This window comes from Brassica oleracea, chromosome C3 (assembly GCF_000695525.1).
Source record: "Brassica oleracea var. oleracea cultivar TO1000 chromosome C3, BOL, whole genome shotgun sequence".
In the NCBI taxonomy this organism is placed as follows: domain Eukaryota; kingdom Viridiplantae; phylum Streptophyta; class Magnoliopsida; order Brassicales; family Brassicaceae; genus Brassica; species Brassica oleracea.
Window position 1 is genome coordinate 59,765,119 of NC_027750.1, and position 17,857 is coordinate 59,782,975.

Here is a 17,857-nt window from a genome sequence, read left to right on the forward strand (position 1 = left end):
GACCTAAATGCGGCCCAACTTGGAAATATTTATAATGCAAGTTTGGTGATTTTACTCCTGTTATTTTCTTGCAACTCGATTTACACGCCAAGTGGATCGGAGACTATATAAGCATTACTAAAATATTTGAATGTCATAACATATTTTCAGAATAAGAGATTGATCCGAAAATCTTAGGATGTCAAAAGAAGAACATTAGTTTGATTACTGAACTATGCTATGCTGACTGACTACAAATAATTCTGCCGTTGACAATATACTCCAGCATTATCTGTGGATTGGAAAAACATGTCACCAAATTAGTATTTTGTTTGCATACACAAATTACAACTGCGAAAACAAAGTTGAGAAAAAAAAATGATCAAGTTGTGGAATATATGGAATCCAAATGGAGCAGAAGCAAGTGTTACAAGCATTAAAGCATCTGTACGGCTAGTAACAGTTAAGGCTTTTCAGACTTCTAGCCATGTCAATACCCTCTAAATGTGTTGGTGGGATACTTGATATTTAGTGATAATTTTTTTTTTAATTATACTGGGGTATTCTGGCCCCACGGAATTGGTCCAGACTAGTCACGTGTTGCCACGTATCGGTTTCTTATCCCCGGCGATGCCGACATGTTAAACATGATGATCATCAGATTTTGCTATAACAAGTCATGTATGTATTCTACTTGCGTTAACTTTGGTGGCTAAAATGAGTAATGTTGTTCTCCAGGATCAACGAAACAAAAAGGTTATAATGAGCTGAAAAAGATATTTTACGGCAAAGACCGTATTGGGGGTTCTTGGAGATTACAAAGCTCATCAGTCCTCACCTTTCTGTGGATGGAATTTGGCTGAGAGAAGATCAGATTACATATTAGTAAAATTTTAGAATTTAAGGGGTTTTATGCAACAAAGTAGTAATGAAGCCTTTGGAAGATTTCATTAATTCCTTTGTATTATATTTTATACTTTGCTTCCCGTTACTGTTAAAGTATGCTTTGTTTTCTCTTAGAACTTGGTTCTTTGAAAACTAACGGAAGTCCTACTTGAATAATAAAGCTGAACTAAAGGAACATTAGACATACAATACTGAACTGGAATTTTGAGGCACAGGGTTCTTGTGTTAATCTAGGTTGATGTTACAAGTGTATAAACAAAAGGAAATCCCTTTATGTTCGATTTTCCAAACAATAGAAATAACATCTTATATTTCATAAGTTTTTTTCTTGAACCACAATATTTCATAAGATTTAAAAAAAAATTTCATTATTGATTTTGTAGATATGATAAATCAAAAGTCATATTTCCTTTTTCTGTTTGGGAACCGACTGTGAGTAAGTAGGAGGGGTCATCTACTCTCTATAAAAAGAAACCTCTCATCTCTCAATAGCTCACAAAAGCAAACAACGAGAAAGAGAACAACAACAACAACAAGAAAACATCGATTTTTAATCAAAGAAAAGAAAGAAGAAGCGATATGGGTCTCTCTAAGGCACGCAATCTACTCTTAGTCCTCGTGATCACTGCTTACCTCTTTTCCGGGACTGCTCATGCATGGAGCTGGAGCTGGGGTTCTGGCCAATCCGGTTCTAACTGGGGATGGGGTTGGGGCTCTGACGATAACTCTGGCTCGGGTTCAGGTGGTGGTTCAAGCTGGGGTTGGGGATGGAGCTCGAACGGAACAGATACAAACTGGGGTTGGGGAAGCAGCTCTGGCTCAAGTGGCACCGGGTCTACACATAGAAGCTACCACAACCACACGGCCCCATCAAACCACTCGAACGGCAGTGGTAGTATTGGCTCTACACACAACAACCACACGGCTCAAGTATCGCCTAGAAGAAAGATTGAGGGTAGTGTGTGGAAGAACGGATTCGATTACCAAGAATGGGCTTCAAAGCATGCACCCTTCCACACCAACGATGTCCTTTCTTTCAAGTACAACGATAAAAGTCAATCCAAGACGAAGAAGCACAACAACAAGAACGATGTCTACTTGCTTCCAGACTTGAAGAGCTACAAGAGATGCGATGTGAGCAGAGGCAAGAAGCTAGTCGCAAGAGGAGGCTCATCATTAGGGTTTAAGTTGCTTCTCCGCAAGACTCCTGAGACCTACTACTTCGCTAGTGGAGACCACAATGGCTGCAACCACAGCATGAAGTTCTCTGTCTCCCCGATTCCTCGTTCTTCTTCACACACTAAACCCTAAATATCACTTCACTACTTTGTTTCCTTGTTAGATTCTGTTTGGTTTATATTTTTTTAATTTGTTTCTTGTGCTTCATGTCAACGATGGATTGATTTATTACAAATTTATTTGGAGATAATAATGATTTATTATAATTTTAATACACACACAAAAGAGGATCAACGTATATATATAGTTACATATCGACTAATAAAAAATCTTATCCTTTTGCGGCTTAAGCACACAAATGTTAAAAGTTTCAAACTGTTTAAATTCATCACTTGACAAAACACTAATCTTTCTAAGCTTCTTGCTGGATTGCACGTCTGAGCCTAAGTCTAGTATTAGCATCTTCCTAACGTCCTGTCAAGACACCACCATCCCCTGCATCCTCACTGCTTTGGTTTTGGTGAGCCAAAACAGCTTCCCCAAAGTTATGGAGCCTCCGACCAATGAGGTAACGGTCGTCCCGGATGGAGTTGTGAAGGTTTCTGAACCAAACATGGCATCTATTTGCACAGAAGCAGACGAGACTCACCGAGAGACAACCTATCCAAGCATATCTGTAGACGGCCGAGTTCACAACCAGTGGATATCCTAGCATCGGGAACACTCCTCTTGCCAGAACATAAGGCACACATAATGCTGTCAGAAGTTTCATCACGATTGGGAATAAAATTTCTCTAAATACCCATAACCCTTGAAGCCTTGAGAATCTATCTCCTTCTACTCTCTCAAACTTTGCTTTCCAACTATCATCCAGCAATATTATCTGTCCATTGTTGTCATTTTTAGTGACATGCTACGTTTGTCCCCCCAAAAAAGTGACATGCTACATATTCTTTATGCGATACAAAAAAAAAAAGAGTACTAACCAATGTTGACCAGATTTTCAAAACGATGAGCCCAAGAGGCCAGTCTTGATACAGGAGGAAGACAGGGCTTTCATCTACCGGGACTCTCATTGGGACAATCACCAAAAGCTCAAACACAAGTCCTATTAGTACCGGAATGACAAAAACCTGTTCAGGAAACCATTTTCTAATACACAACATCAAATGAGTTTTGTAGTATTTTAAAATTCTGAAAAGAAAAAAACAATTCACTTACCCATATGGCTAACAGCACCGAGCTCTTGAAAACAATCTCACACCATTTCCATATTTCCTTTCTTGAAGTTCTTTTTGACTTGACATGCTCGATAGTATACATGGCCCCAGATATGGTAGTCCAAAAGGCATATGTGCCAATGACGTAAGCATACAGGTCTACAGATTTAAGAGGATATCATATTAAAATTGTCTATCCCTTTACAATAAAGAAGCACTAGATCGAATGTAACACACATTACCATTGTACTTGATGATGCCATGCGTTATAGGGAGAGTTGGTATGGCATTAAATAGAGCACGTCCTACAGAAACTGGTACAACTATCAATGCCGTATTGAAGAGAAGAAGAGTAATCCATGCAGCAAGTAGAAGAAGGACTATCCGGAGCACAAAGTTGTACCTCCTGAAATATTTGGTTCATTTCAGGGTAAGGCCTAATGAAAAATTTGAAGCTTGTTTCTTAAGTAACAACTTACTCTGAATCAGATTGTCCTCTGTTCTGCCTTCCTGGTTCGCCATTTCCATTGTCCTGGCCAACGTTGTCCTCCGGTCTTGGTAAGAGGAAGTCTGTCAAACCAAGCGCCCACCCAACACAGGTGAACCAGAAGCGTACAAGGGACTCAACAGCGGTCCAGAGGCTAAAGTGCTCGATGATAAACTGTGTGCATATGGTGAACAGGAGCATGCCAGCAGGGATCTCAGTGAATGGGTCGGATACACTGTGTAGATGCACAACTTATTAAACACACTAAATGTCAAAAAAAAAAAAAGAAACAAGATTCAATCATGCAAGACGACATTGTGTACATACACAAAGTTAGTAAACACACAACGTCTCCAAAAAACAAGATGCATGCCAACTTTCTTACGATATGTTAAGAGGGAAGATTGAAGGAGCCATCCTGATCGCAAGTTTGACTGGCAAAAACACCAGCAAGACAATCAAACTCCCAAGCTTTGCAGAATCTAACAAAACATTTCGAGCAAGCTTGTGCACTGGTTCTTCAATAAATAACTGGAATGTGTCATCCTCATATTCGGGATCATAAAAGAAATTCAAAACTCCAGGGCGAAGAACCTGCACAAAAGTGGAAAAAAATATTAGATATTAGCAGAAAAGAAACCTTAAATGAGGAGGGACCATGGTACCTGTTGAAGAAGCTCCTCAAATATGATTATTTTCAATAAGTACAATAGTCCAACAACCCAGTGAACAAGTGAGCTCGCCAGTGGAGAAACCGATAAAAACTCTACTCTATGGGACATTGTTTTACCAAACACCTTAACCGTGCAAACATCTAACAACCACCCGCACATCAAGGGGACGACACCAAGCATTAAGACAAACACGACACCACCATAGAACTGCCTAAGGAGAGGTGGTATTGTTTCTACTATTGAAGCAACACCACCGTAGAATCTTCCAGCGGTCAGTGGCTCACCCTTGAGGTATTGAATCAAGGGAATGAGTCCAAGGTAAATGAACACAAGACAGTCTCCAAACATGTGCCCATCAGTGCAAGTTGTAGCAACGTATAGCTTTGGTGGTCCAGCTCCAGCAACAAAACATTTCAAAAGATGAGATACTAGTCCATTTTCTTGTCCCTCGTGAGTCAAATTTGAGACCGAAGCAGGGCCTCTAGCATCAGCAAAAACACACAACACATGATATAATATAAACCGTCCTAGTGTGAAGGGCACAAAGATGACAACACCAAGGAATATCATATTGCTTGCCAGAACCTGCAAAGTTATGCACATACATATAAGATTTTTTAAATGAGAAAAGGACGAAACATGATTCAACTTACAGGAAAGGCCGCATTATCATACACCGGACCATGCATTCCAAACCGCACGTAAAATTGAAAGTACATTCGCAAATGCCTAAAGTAGTCCCTCAATGTGGCAGCTCCACTGAGGATGAAGATGATAGTTGTTGATAGTAAGAAACCAAGCAAACAATCGGCTAGGACAACTACGGTGGACATGTGGCTTAAGAACAGTCTCTGAGCTTCACCAAAACTCTGAACAAAAGCCAATCTCCATGTCCAAAACGTAATGAAAGGAATAGTGAGAAACCAGACCGAAAGCACTAAACACAACCGAAGAAAGACGTGCAGAGCACGGCAACTGCAAACTTTCATCCCAATGCCAACAACAAACTCATTGAAAGGGAGTCTTGTAGGAGCGTGTTCAGCATAAAGCGGAGAGAATGAAAAACGATGCTTGCAAACCTCGCATTGATGAGCTTTGCAGTAGCTAAGCCATTGAAGGAGGCAATCTTGGTGCACAAACTTGATGCTTCCCCTGCAGGCGCATGGATATTGAAGAGGGTTGTCTGTATCCCCTGGAGTTCTGCAGATCCTGCAAACGTCCTCATCACCTTCTTCATCATCAATGTACCTCGCCGTTGCAGTTGTGTGAGCCATGGTGGAGTAAGCGGTGGGAGGAGGCCTAAACCCTTAACATTGTAAGAATAAAAAGGTAAAAAAGGGTTATACTTTTCTTTTTACCTCGAAAAATAAAAAAAGGAGTCCAGACGAGGTAGTCCAAGTGGCAGGACGGACCTGTGGTGGCAACCACCATCCGGGTTCGATTTCCTCCTCATGCGGAAACTACCCTGCCTCTTCTGGACACCAAAGCGGTACTGGTTTCGATCCAGCCCCGGGCCCAGGGGAATGACCCGCGAAGCGGGGAACCCCTGGATTATCAAAAAAAAAAAAAAAAAAAAAAAAAGGAAATTTGTATTTTCTTCTTGAACATTTACTACAACCTTGCTCGGCAAGGCGTAATTATTCTGTCTTTTGATTTTTTTAAAAATTAGTTATGATGAATCCAAAATTTTAGTTAAAAATTATATATAGTGGTTACATAAATATTATGTTGTGTTGTAGAAGTTTCTCTTAATTCAATTAATGGTTTGATTAATGATTAGCTAATGCTTTTATATCTGGAATCTGAATTTCGAATCCTAGAAAATGTGATCTCTATAATATTATTTGAGAAACCAGTTTTTTCCTTATGTATCCGCTCACGTTAATTCTTACAACGATTATTTACAGAGCTACCCTTAATGAATTAAAATATTGAATCTAAATACTATTTTTTTAGTTTCCATTTTAATTTTTTCAAATAACATATATAATAAAAAAGAAACATTTATAAACTTTAGAAACGAATTTAAAAATGAAAATATATGTGTATATATAATATGATTTCATTAAAAATGAAAGTTCACAATATAGTAATATTACGTTTAAAACATTTTTTACAAAAAAAAAAAATACTTTCAATGTAATAAAAATATTTTCTTTATATCTATATTTGGAAATATTGACATTTTTAGAAATAGGAAAGTTCACAAAATAGTAATCCTCCAACGTTTTGTTTTATTTTTTTTGGAAATATTGACATTTTTAGAAATAACAAATTAAAAATATGTTTGTCGTATTCTAATTGGTTGTTTTAAATCCTATGTAGACGCTTTCAATGACTTATGTGTCCTCAACTTTTATACAAAGTTTTGCATTTTCTGAATTAATTATTATTTGGTATTTTATTTGGGGAAATTTTATGTTTACCACTTTCATAGTACCACTTTTCATCTTTACCACCACTAAAGAGATATTTTCAAAAATATCTTCTTCATTAAGTGGCAAAAGAATCTTATACTCTTATTATCTATATATATAATAAATCATTATTTAAATAAATAAAAAATATTTAAAAAAATATTTTTATTTTTTATGTTTTCGAATTATACTTTTTCAAATTCTAACTTTTTATATAAAAAAAAATTTGATTTGTTTTTCGAATTTTTTTTTTTTTTTTTCAAAATTTCTTTAGTTACTGAAAACGTAGAGACTCTAGATTACATATTCAATTCATGTTGGGACACATCTACTCTCAACCTAAGTTATGGTTTAGGTCTCGTCATTAGAGAATGTAGGGGCCTCCCAGAACCTCTTTGTCATAAATATAAGAATAGTGTGATATAGAAATTGTCAATTGCTTGAGCTTTCTCTTTGTGTTGTCAAATGAAGTGACTTTTAAAAACATAACTTGCTGTAGACAGTAATTAGTAACGTTCGTGTGTAATATATCTCCATATGCACAATGGGATCGACTTACGAGTAAAGTTGTTGTTGCACGGCATGTATTCATTCATCAAAGATGTTGCTGCCACTAAACCTCAATGCATCTTCATCACTGACTCAAATTCTTCAAGCAAGAGGTTAAATAGTGCTCAATCTTAAATGACTAATGTTTTTGCGACAACATATGGTTCATTCTTCGTTTTAGGCCTAGGCATTTCGGGTATCGGTTCGGGTATTTCGGGTTTTGGGTAGTTCGGATAGAGGCTAGAGGATCCATTTAGTACTTGACCTATTTTCGGTTCGGTTCGGTTCGGTTCGGATAGTTTCGGGTTCGGTTCGGTTCGGATAGTAAATGTAGAAACCGGAAAATATCCGGAAAAAGTTCGGTTCTCATTTATTTGGATCCGGTTCGGGTTCGGATAGTTCGGGGAGTTCGGATAATTTGGATAAAATATCGGTTATTTAGGGTAAAATATCAAATAATTAGGATGATTTAGATAAAAAATTTGGATATTTCGGATTACTTTGGATATTTCGGATAAAAATATCCGGATAGTTTCGGATACTTTCGGGTAGTTTGGATACTTTATAATAATTTAGTTATCCTCAACTATTTTCGGATACTTTTAATAGAATTTTAAATTAAAAATATATATTTAGTGATGTTATATGTATATATAATTAATATTTTTATATACTCGGGTACCCGTTCTGTTCTCGGTTCGGTTCCGGTTCGGTTCGGTTATTTCGGATATAAAAATATAGGAACCGTTCGGGTATTTGAGGGTATTAGTCCGGTTCCGGTTTCGGGTATTTCGGTTCGGTTCTTCGGTTCCGGTTATTTTGCCCAGGTCTACTTCTTTAATCTAACATCCTGTAATATGTTTAACTACGGATTAGATATGTGAAGTATAATTCTATGGAAAAATGCGACGTATCTCTTCTTACGGTTTTGATCTTAAACTATTTTGTCTGCTCTCTTTTGACAAATGAAATCCCCCAAAATAACAAGTACATCACTAATCTTTGTTTTAGTTACGTAGCTGAAAGTCTGAAATTACCTAACTGTGTTTAGTATTTCAAAAACTGATGACCCAAGACTTCCTACTTTGTGCTTTTCTTTCTCTCACTATATAATAAATTGACAATGTTAACAAAGACTTTTCAACAACTTTAAGTGTATGATGATCATTGATTTAGAATAACACCATTTTAGGGGGAAAGTCATTCACGTTCATGTGGACAGATGGTAAAGAGTCCAACACGTTTTGTTCTTTATAGGTTCCTCTTGTAATAATTATGGAGATAAGCTAATCCTATTAATCTGCATCACGCCATAGTAACCATTTTGTCAATTAAAATGCAAAAGTTCTTCTCTCTTTTTTTACTCTCACTTAGATCTCTTTACAAAAATTAAATGAGTGATATATTCTTTTAGATGTTGTATCATAAAGTAAAAACAAACGAAACAAGAAAGGCAGGGTACATTATTTCTTTGTTCAGAAGAAAAGCAAAAACAAAAGACAATGGAGATATTACTTAACAAAATACAAAGGGAGTGGTCCAATTTGGTGGTAGTTGGTGAAAATGCATTTGAAAGGTAGGGTACTAGAGAGAGAAGAATTGAACCACTTGGGACAAACTCATAGGGTTGGGGGTATTCCATATGAATCAACTGATCCGACGGCAGATAGTGATTCCATCACCAACCGGGAGCATGCAAATCTCAATCCTAGGGTCAGCAGCAAGAGCCTTGTTAAGCTCAAGAACAAAGTCCCTGTAGTAACGAACGTACTTCCTCATCGGAGCATCAGGAGGAGCCACGACAGAACCGTTCCACAGAGTGTTGTCGTAGCCAATCACTCCTCCAACTTTCACAAGATCAATCAAACGCTTGTGGTAGTTGATATAGTTGTCCTTGTCAGCATCAACGAAAATAAAGTCATATGTTCCATGGTTCTTCTCCTGCACCCAACCACACACAATCATAAATTATTTTCTTCCTTATATGAAAAAGGAAACAAATCTGTTTTCACAAAAAAAAAATCTCATCAAAATTATTAAAAAAATCAACCTAAATAAGTAATTAGGACATATAGAGAGGCTTGAGCATTATGGTTTCAGATCGGTTTTTATGGGATCTTTTCGGATAGCGGAGTTTTAAATCCATTAAGATACGGTTTTGGGTTGGTTCGATTCCAAATGTTTTTGTACCTATAAAATATTGAGATAAGAATGCTTACGTCAGCAACAAGTTGATCAAGAACAGGTAGAGCAGGGCCTTCCCTGAAATCGATCTTGTGAGCAACGCCGGCTTTCTCGATGATCGGCAAACCCAATTCGTAATTCTCTCTGTTAACATCCATAGCCAGAATCTGAGGGTGAAACAGAACAAAGCGTTTTAGTTCCAGTTCCGACAGAAGAAATTAGATTTGTAATAAAAACAGAGGAAGAAAGATGTTTTACTTTGCCGTCTTCGGGGAGAGCAAGAGCGGTGGCGAGGAGAGAGTAGCCAGTGTAAACACCGATCTCCATTGTGTTCTTGGCGTTAACGAGCTTGATGAGCATGTTCAGAAACTGTCCTTCGTCTGCTGACGTGGTCATTATGTTCCAAGGGTGTTTTGCTGTCACTTCCCTGAGTTCCTTCATTGATTCTGGTTCTCTTGGATACACACTTGTCTCCAGAATATACTGCATGTGTTAAATTAATAAGATTATATAAGAATATTGAACTGAATCAAAACACATAACTTTGTAATGAAACGGACCTGGTAGAGATCGTCGCTCTGTAAGAGACTCTTGTGGCCGACTTCTTGATGTCGGAGATTCTGTGATTGCTTGTCTTCTACATTAGTACTAGATGTCTTTGTTGCCTCTGCTGTTGTCGTCGCCATCTCTCTCTGTATTTGTTTTCTTTTTGCTGAGATTGACGATTGTGGTTTTTGGTGATTCACACAGATGACACGCGAGGTGTATATATAATGAAGAGAGAGAAAATGAAACCGGTTCGAACCGGGTTAGTTATATCCGGTATTCATGATAAAATCCCGGTCCGGGGTTGGTGAAACTCTCCCAACACGCAATTGGTCAGTCGCTGTCTTAATTGGGTCCCAGCCAGTGTGGGACTTGGGGTGATAACGCCTCGTGCAATAAATTTTTCCTGATTATTGAAACCAAGTTAATGTAGTTTGTGCATTGTGTGGCGTGGTATGTGACAAGTGAATACATTTATTGTATTTATGAGTCAATTAAATGTTTGCTGCCAAAGACTGGTACTAGTATTTTACGTATTTATTATGTCTGGATTTTCATGCTGAAATTGGATGATGGCTACACAAATACAATGAGAGATATTTACACTGGATAGAGGGTGAGATGTATATTAAACAATTTAAATTTAAAGTAAGTTATTTTCCGAATATAATTAAATTATAAAGAATAAAGATATGAGAATAAGGTGAGACTTGGTGAGTAGAGAAGATGAAGACCAATCCGATGGAATAAAAAGGTGGATCCAACAACTCTGCTTGGTATGTGTGGTAGGTGAACGCACTATGGTTGAAGAGGACTTCCTTAATAATCATCCTTCATTTTTCTCTTATGGACAAAAGTGAATTATTGAATATAGCACTAGCGATGGAAAAAAAATATATATCTTCTGAAATTACAATAACGAGAAATTCGAATTGGTAGGTAGACACTTGTATCTCGGTGTAAAAGAAAAAGAATGTAAACTCTTGTATCCGAGGGACACGTTGTTTTGAGTTATTTATCAATTTATCATTTTTCTAGCAGATTTTCTTAAAAATACAAAGGACATAAAGGATTAAATGTTTTGTTAGCGAATAAGATTACACTTCGAAAAAATCATGAAATTCACTTTTTATGTTGTATTTTAATAGATAGCGCTTATACTTGCTTATGTTATATTTATTTTCAGAAGATTTGAATATTGATTTTATAATCAATAATTTTTATTAATAAAATTTTTTTTTGTTTGACGTAAAAAAGTGAAAATGGATTGGTAACATATATGATATATCTAGTCAATTGGCTAAATGTTCACTTGTGCGGCTTTCTCCACGAGAGTTCATTTCATTTAAACGTGTTTTCCCTGCATAGTAAAGTTTGTTCTACATCATGCATAACAATTTTTTTTTTTGAAAATTTAAGCAAAATTTTCAAACCCTTCAGATAATGTTTTTAATGGAACCATGATTCCCTTGGGTAGGGGTGGCGTTCAGATACCCGTTCGGATACGGATCGGGTATTTAAGACTTTGGATATTTTGGTATAAAAGTATAGAACCCGTTCGGATATTTTTATATTTCGGATCATGCTCCGGTAGTCTAAGTTCGGGTTTGGTTATTTCGGAACGGATTCGGTTATTTCGGATCGGGTTCGGATATTTAGATTATGAAGGAAAAAAATAAATTTTTTATTGTTTAAGTTTTTTGTATTTAAAATATATAATTTTAACTTAACTGGGTTTCTAATTTTTAATAGATTAAACTATTGATAGGTTTGAAGACAAAACTTTAAAAATAGAAAGACACTAATTTAATTGTTATTTTTAAATTTTGGATGCAACTTTTGTTAATGTAAAAACAAGAGTTTGATATGTATTTTAAATGAATAGAAAATGATTTTATTCATAATCATATGTATATTATCCGATTTTGAGCCATGTAACATCAATATAAATATTTTGAATAAAATTAGAGAAGTAAACTAGAAATGTAGGGACAAGTATTCATATGTTCGGTTACCTTTAGATATCCATTCAGATTCGGATATTATCCGTTCGGGTTCGGATATCCAACTCTCCTAATAAAATATTCTTTCGGATCATTTGGATATTTTACTACTTCTGTTTAGATTTCGGTTCAGATTTTTTGGATCGATTTCGGATACAAGTTTGGATATCGGGTAAATTGCCCACCCCTGCCCTTGGGAGCTCACGTCTTAGGGTTGTGTAGGCATGGGCATTCAGGATCCCAATCGGATTTCGGTTTTGTCCAATCGGGTCTCGGGTTTCCGGGTTTATCAAAATCAGCCCCATTTGGGTTATACAAAAGTTCGGTTCGGGACCGGTTCGGGTTCTTTTGGGTTCGGGTCGGGGTTAGTAAATCTTCAAAGAACCGGTAAAACCCGATGTACTTTCGGGTTCGGGTCCCAATCGGTTCTTTGGTTTAAAAGTACATAATTTGTATTTACTTTGTAACCAAAACATAAGTAAAATCGGTTCTTCGGTTTTAAAATGCCTGATTTATATCTATTTTGTAACCAAAACATAAGTAAAATCGATTCAAAAATAAGAATGGAACATCAAACGCGAACATTCAAAATAAAACGAAAGGTAAACATAGTTATTGATACAAAGAAAACCAAATAAAAGAAAACATAAAACAAAAACCAAGTTCTCATGAAATGATAAACATTATTCAATTAAAACAAAACCAAAATCTAAAATCTTCAAGCTTCAACCACCAAGTTCAACCATCAACATTAATGTAATAGATAATTACTTTAGATGTTCAATAATTTCTTAGTGTATTTTGGATACATATTAGGAATTAAGATCATGTTTGATACAAGCTATTTTGGGAGATTTTGAATTTTTGGGTTCTATCGGATACCCATTTAGGTTCGGGTTCGGTTCGGATAATACTCATAACCCAAAATACCACAAAGCAAGATCCAATCGGTATTTACGCCGGGTTCGGATTCATTTTTATCGGATCGGATTCGGTTTGAATTTTCGGGTTTGGTTTATTTGCCTAATCCTAGGGTTGTTGGTGGCAGTTCAAGAAATCCGGAAGTTGGTATCATAGAATGTTACTTTGCAAGTGATTAACAGAATTTTGATAAGATAAAACAAATAACAAAAATATTTGTTTTTTGATAGATAATGTTATAAGCATTGACAAATCTAAATGGTTTTCATTAATGATATCGATCAAGTATTGCAACATATGTCAATGGATAACTTGATATAGCGTTATTAAAAAATATACCATGTTCTTTCTCTTGTATACATGTCAATAGATTGTATGTTCAGTGAAGCATATAAATTAGTGAGCCGAGAGTGATCTTTAATTGTTTGATGATCATAAAGTCATTTGTTATTTGTATATCGTCTGCCTCCTAGTTGAATCTCAGCAAAAAGTAAGATGTAATAATATAACACGCCCGGTGGTATTCGAACCCAGTCTGATTAGAAGTCAGACGCCTTATCCATCGGGCCATGGGCGCCCTTGTGATCTTATAATTCAATAATATTTAAACAGTGAATGTCCACGACCTGTCATTCTGTCAACTATCACTTAAACCATTTTTCTCCACTGGTCCGCTAAATTTTGTAGAGTAAGTGTCAGTTTCATTTATTTAACCATATTATTCGTTTTACATTCTAAAGACACCAAATCGAGTGTCTTCTAGAGGACGGTTAGAAGCAGCAGAGAGACAAAGTCCCAAAACCTTTCTAGTATCAGATGGATCAATCACTCCATCATCCCAAAGCCTCGCTGTGGAGAAGTAAGGACTTGCCTCTCTCTCATAAGCATCCACCGTTTTCTTCTTGAACTCTTCTTCCTCTTCCTCTGTCCACTGCATATCACACAAACACACCCATGTCCATATTCCATCATCTCTCCATCCATGTTGAGAACAAAACAGAGTTCAAAAATGTTTTATTTCAGTACCTTTATTCCTTGTCTCTTCTTGGTAGCCCTTTCAATCTGACTCAAAACACCTGCAGCCTGCAAAGATGATCAGATTATAAACTCATCTCGTTTCAGTTTAAACATTTTTGGTTCGGTATGGTTTACCTGAGCGCCTCCCATGACGCCAATTCTGGCGTTTGGCCACATGAACAGAAAATCTGGACTGTATGAACGGCCACACATGGCATAGTTTCCAGCACCAAAGCTTGCACCCGTTATAATTGTTATCTTTGGTACCTAGATTAAGAGCCAAGCTTTAGTTCTAGCATTTACTAATAAAAAAAAGTAATCTCTGCACAAAATACCTTAGCACAAGATACTGCCATCACCATTTTTGCTCCAGATTTTGCAATGCCATTGGCCTCAGATCTTGAACCAACCTGTAAACAAGTAAAAGATATAGCGTAAGATAAGATGTATATAGCAATCTTACATGTTACAGCACAACAACAAAAAACACTTCAATTACCATAAAGCCTGTGATGTTCTGGAGGAAAACGAGAGGAATTTTACGTTGAGAACACAATTCAATGAAGTGTGCTCCTTTTAATGCAGATTCGTTGAACAGTATGCCATTGTTTCCAATGATTCCTACCGTCTGACCATATATTCTAGCAAAACCAGTCACAAGCGTCTGCACAAAAACAAAAAGTTCCGGTGAGAGAAGGAAGAAGAGGTAAGTCTCAGAAGCTAATAACGTTTATCTTACGGTGCCGTATTGTTTCTTGAACTCGTCAAATTCACTCCCATCAACAATCCGAGCAATGATAGACCGGACATCAAACTGCTGCTTGTGGTCTACAGGAGCAATGGACCTAAGCTCGTTTATGTCATAAAGCGGTTCTTTGTATTCAAGTTTTTCACTACCAAATGTTCCTTTCGTCTCTCGTTTTGCAGCCATGTGCAGATTCTTGACAATGTTTCTTCCAATAGCGAGTCCATGTAGCTCGTCTGCAAGACTAGAGCAACTCTTTAAGGTCTTTCAAGAAATAGCATAACTAAGACGCTTTGTAGAGGATATTTTAGTTTTTGGCTTTAATTATAAAATTATTGTGGTCAAAATTAGATATACAAAACAAAACAAAAATTACATAAATTTGTGAATTTGTACTAACATTAGTGTTACGTATTTAGACAAATTTAGATAGTTTTAAACCGATTTAGAATGGTTGTTTAAACCATTTGAGTAGTAGAAATCAGATTTTATGAAAATCGTTTCGGCTATGCCACCTAGACCGATTTTTGAACCATGCTGTAAACTCTAAAAGATGATTGATTGTTGTTTATCAATACAATACTACAGAAACATACCTTGAGCAAAATAATCCGACACACCAGACACATTACAATGAACAGAAGCACCTCCTAGATCCTCAGCTGAGACTTCCTCTCCTGTGGCAGCCTGTTCAAAGACCCTTTTCATTTTAGCTTTCATTGTAACTAACTAAAACAAGAAAAAAGAGAGTTTAGTTTTTGGATAATTAACCTTCACAAGAGGAGGTCCTGCCAAAAAGATGGTACCATTCCCTTTCACCATCACACTTTCATCAGCCATGGCAGGGATATAAGCACCACCGGCAGTGCAAGACCCCAAAACAATGGCGATCTGCGGAATCCCTTCCGACGACATCACAGACTCGTTGTAGAAAACCCTGCCGAAATTCTCCTTGTCAGGGAAAACCTCTGACTGTTTCGGAAGGTAAGCACCGCCGCTGTCAACGAGGTATATGCAAGGGAGTCTGCAGCGAGCAGCAATCTCTTGTGCCCTGAGATGTTTCTTGATAGTAATGGGATAATAAGTCCCTCCTTTCACTGTGGGGTCGTTAGCCATGAACATACAGAGATGGCCGTGGACTGGTCCTATGCCTGTGATTATGCCGCCTGATGGTAAAGGCTCCTCGTACAGTTCATGTCCTGCAAGCTTCAAAGCATATGATCGATCAAACAAGCTTTTGATCAAAGCCAAATTCTCCTCTCTTATACTCGAGATTGCAAAAAAAAAACAGAGTCAAACCTGAGAGAGCTCCAAGAAGGAAGAGCCAGGGTCAAGGAGGCGATCGATTCTTTCTCTAGGCAGAAGCTTGTTTCTACTTGTGTTCCGCTTCACAGCCTCCTCCCCACCACCAACCAACACCTAACAAAACATCCACACTTGTAAGAAAGTCATCGTCTCTGCAAACAATTAGACAGCAAAAATGATTTACCTTTTTGATGTGGGAGCGAAGGTCCGATAAGATCCCTTCCATGGCGACCGAGTTGCTGGAGAAAGCTTCCGAATTTCTCTCGACGCCGTCCGGGAGAACGCCGACGCAGAAACCCTTTTGTAGAGTTCGTAAAGGATCGGGCTTTGGATCGTTTCCGGGTCGGATCCGCCATTGATGAATAGTAGTTAGCTCTGCATAAGCTGAAGCTGCCCTTCTCCCCAAAAGCCTTAACATTTTCGTCTTCCCACTTTGTCTCTCGAGACCGATCTCACTATATATACAAACAGTGAAAGGTTACGTGTTTGGAGTAGTTGATTGTCTGTAATTCATATCCATAAGAGATAAGATCAATGAGAGCATATAAAAAGACAATCAATACGACAGCGTTTCGTTTCAGCGTCACTAAGTGTGGATGGAAGCTAACTTCTGATATATATGTTGACGTCGTGTCTATTTCTAGAAAGGTTTACTTTTACAGACATCTTGTTTTTTTTTTTTTTTTTTGGGACAAATTACAGACATCTTGTAAGAGTTTAAAGTTTCCAGCTTTGTTTGTGTGTAGAGAAACTGAGGAAACTTTATAATAAGTGTTAGTTGATGTTCTAGGCAAAGCTGGTGCAGATGTCACTCTTGCTTATGTAGAGCTGAAGCTAGAGGTTTAAGTATACTCGGTGACTAGATTGCTTGCTGATGTCTTAATCTTGAAATGTGTTGAACAAGTCTTTGATTCTAGTGGCTTTGCCTTTAAGTTCCTTATTTTTTTATTGGAATTAGACAGTACAAGTCTTCTTCTGATGTTCTGCTTTCGGTTGATTTGTTAACTGGTTCTGTATCGTTGTCATGGGCTGATCTGAAATGAAATTTGTGAAGGGAGGCATGAGCAAACGCTGTACACGATATTGAATCCTATTGCAGCTGTATACCCTTCAGACACCGACGGGCCTATAACTGACCAAATGATCAAAGACGTGGAAGTTGTTATAGAATGGAAACTTGATTACAAAGTGTAGGGCTCGCAACTGTTACCAACTTTTCCTTAGCTACACTTGTTAGCAAGCTGTTTGGACATGGTCGAACAAGAAGCGTTTCAGAAGACCGTGTGCAAGACCATCGAGGGGCTGTGAAGAAGGCATCTTGATCTAGATAGAAAATTAGAAGATGTATCCACAGTTGATCTGAAACCAAAAATCGTGTGTTCAACGTTTTGTATCAAACCATCTTAACTATAGATTACTCTGTTCTGTATCTGATTTTGTGTACCTAGTTGGAGATTACATATAATGATTATAAATTTATGTTTCCATCAACCTTTTTTTGAAACACTTTTTTTTTTCGAAATACATGTTTCCATCAACCTATTCATTCTATTTAGTGTTTGTACTTACTAAAATATTGATAAATAGTATCAGATTTGAACATACTTTTAGAGTATGTACTTATTTATGTATTTATCTCATTTATCTATGTGTAACCTTAATTGTTAAAGCCAGTAAATGAAGATTAAGTTTTTTTTTACCAAGAGTTAATCAAATTCATAAGGT

At 37.1% G+C, this 17,857-nt stretch overlaps 3 protein-coding genes and 1 pseudogene across 3 annotated transcripts; 1 reads left to right on the top strand and 3 right to left on the bottom strand.

Moving 5' to 3' along the window:
• Positions 1-1,401: 1,401 nt before the first annotated feature.
• On the top strand, positions 1,402-2,277 carry LOC106333904 (hyphally-regulated protein-like). Its single transcript, XM_013772290.1, has one exon. It carries the CDS (start codon positions 1,465-1,467, stop codon positions 2,194-2,196), a length of 732 nt encoding a protein of 243 aa, XP_013627744.1. The 5' UTR covers positions 1,402-1,464; the 3' UTR covers positions 2,197-2,277.
• Positions 2,278-2,476: 199 nt separating this feature from the next.
• On the bottom strand, positions 2,477-7,446 carry LOC106331106 (annotated as a pseudogene).
• A 1,359-nt stretch (positions 7,447-8,805) lies between these two features.
• On the bottom strand, positions 8,806-10,355 carry LOC106328058 (caffeoyl-CoA O-methyltransferase 1-like). Its single transcript, XM_013766413.1, has 4 exons — positions 10,156-10,355; positions 9,854-10,078; positions 9,631-9,762; positions 8,806-9,352 (listed from the first exon to the last, which is right to left on the bottom strand). The coding sequence occupies exons 1-4, from the start codon at positions 10,279-10,281 to the stop codon at positions 9,059-9,061; spliced, it is 777 nt and encodes a 258-aa protein (XP_013621867.1). The 5' UTR covers positions 10,282-10,355; the 3' UTR covers positions 8,806-9,058.
• A 3,414-nt stretch (positions 10,356-13,769) lies between these two features.
• LOC106336072 (methylcrotonoyl-CoA carboxylase beta chain, mitochondrial-like) lies at positions 13,770-16,636 on the bottom strand. The gene is made up of 10 exons (XM_013774791.1): positions 16,317-16,636; positions 16,127-16,246; positions 15,599-16,033; positions 15,424-15,514; positions 14,822-15,063; positions 14,582-14,746; positions 14,418-14,492; positions 14,218-14,349; positions 14,092-14,148; positions 13,770-13,996 (listed from the first exon to the last, which is right to left on the bottom strand). The coding sequence occupies exons 1-10, from the start codon at positions 16,548-16,550 to the stop codon at positions 13,793-13,795; spliced, it is 1,755 nt and encodes a 584-aa protein (XP_013630245.1). The 5' UTR covers positions 16,551-16,636; the 3' UTR covers positions 13,770-13,792.
• Positions 16,637-17,857: the final 1,221 nt, after the last annotated feature.

Excerpts from the sequence above, each read along its gene's own strand:
- LOC106333904 (XM_013772290.1), top strand. The coding sequence starts at position 1,465 with ATGGGTCTCTCTAAGGCACGCAATCTACTCTTAGTCCTCGTGATCACT.
- LOC106328058 (XM_013766413.1), bottom strand. The coding sequence starts at position 10,281 with ATGGCGACGACAACAGCAGAGGCAACAAAGACATCTAGTACTAATGTA. Across the intron at positions 10,079-10,155 it reads AGAGCGACGATCTCTACCAG|TATATTCTGGAGACAAGTGT; the intron begins GTCCGTTTCATT and ends TAACACATGCAG. Across the intron at positions 9,763-9,853 it reads CTCTCCCCGAAGACGGCAAA|ATTCTGGCTATGGATGTTAA; the intron begins GTAAAACATCTT and ends TTTCACCCTCAG.
- LOC106336072 (XM_013774791.1), bottom strand. The coding sequence starts at position 16,550 with ATGTTAAGGCTTTTGGGGAGAAGGGCAGCTTCAGCTTATGCAGAGCTA. Across the intron at positions 14,493-14,581 it reads AGAACATCACAGGCTTTATG|GTTGGTTCAAGATCTGAGGC; the intron begins GTAATTGAAGTG and ends ACTTGTTTACAG. Across the intron at positions 14,149-14,217 it reads GCGTCATGGGAGGCGCTCAG|GCTGCAGGTGTTTTGAGTCA; the intron begins GTAAACCATACC and ends TCATCTTTGCAG.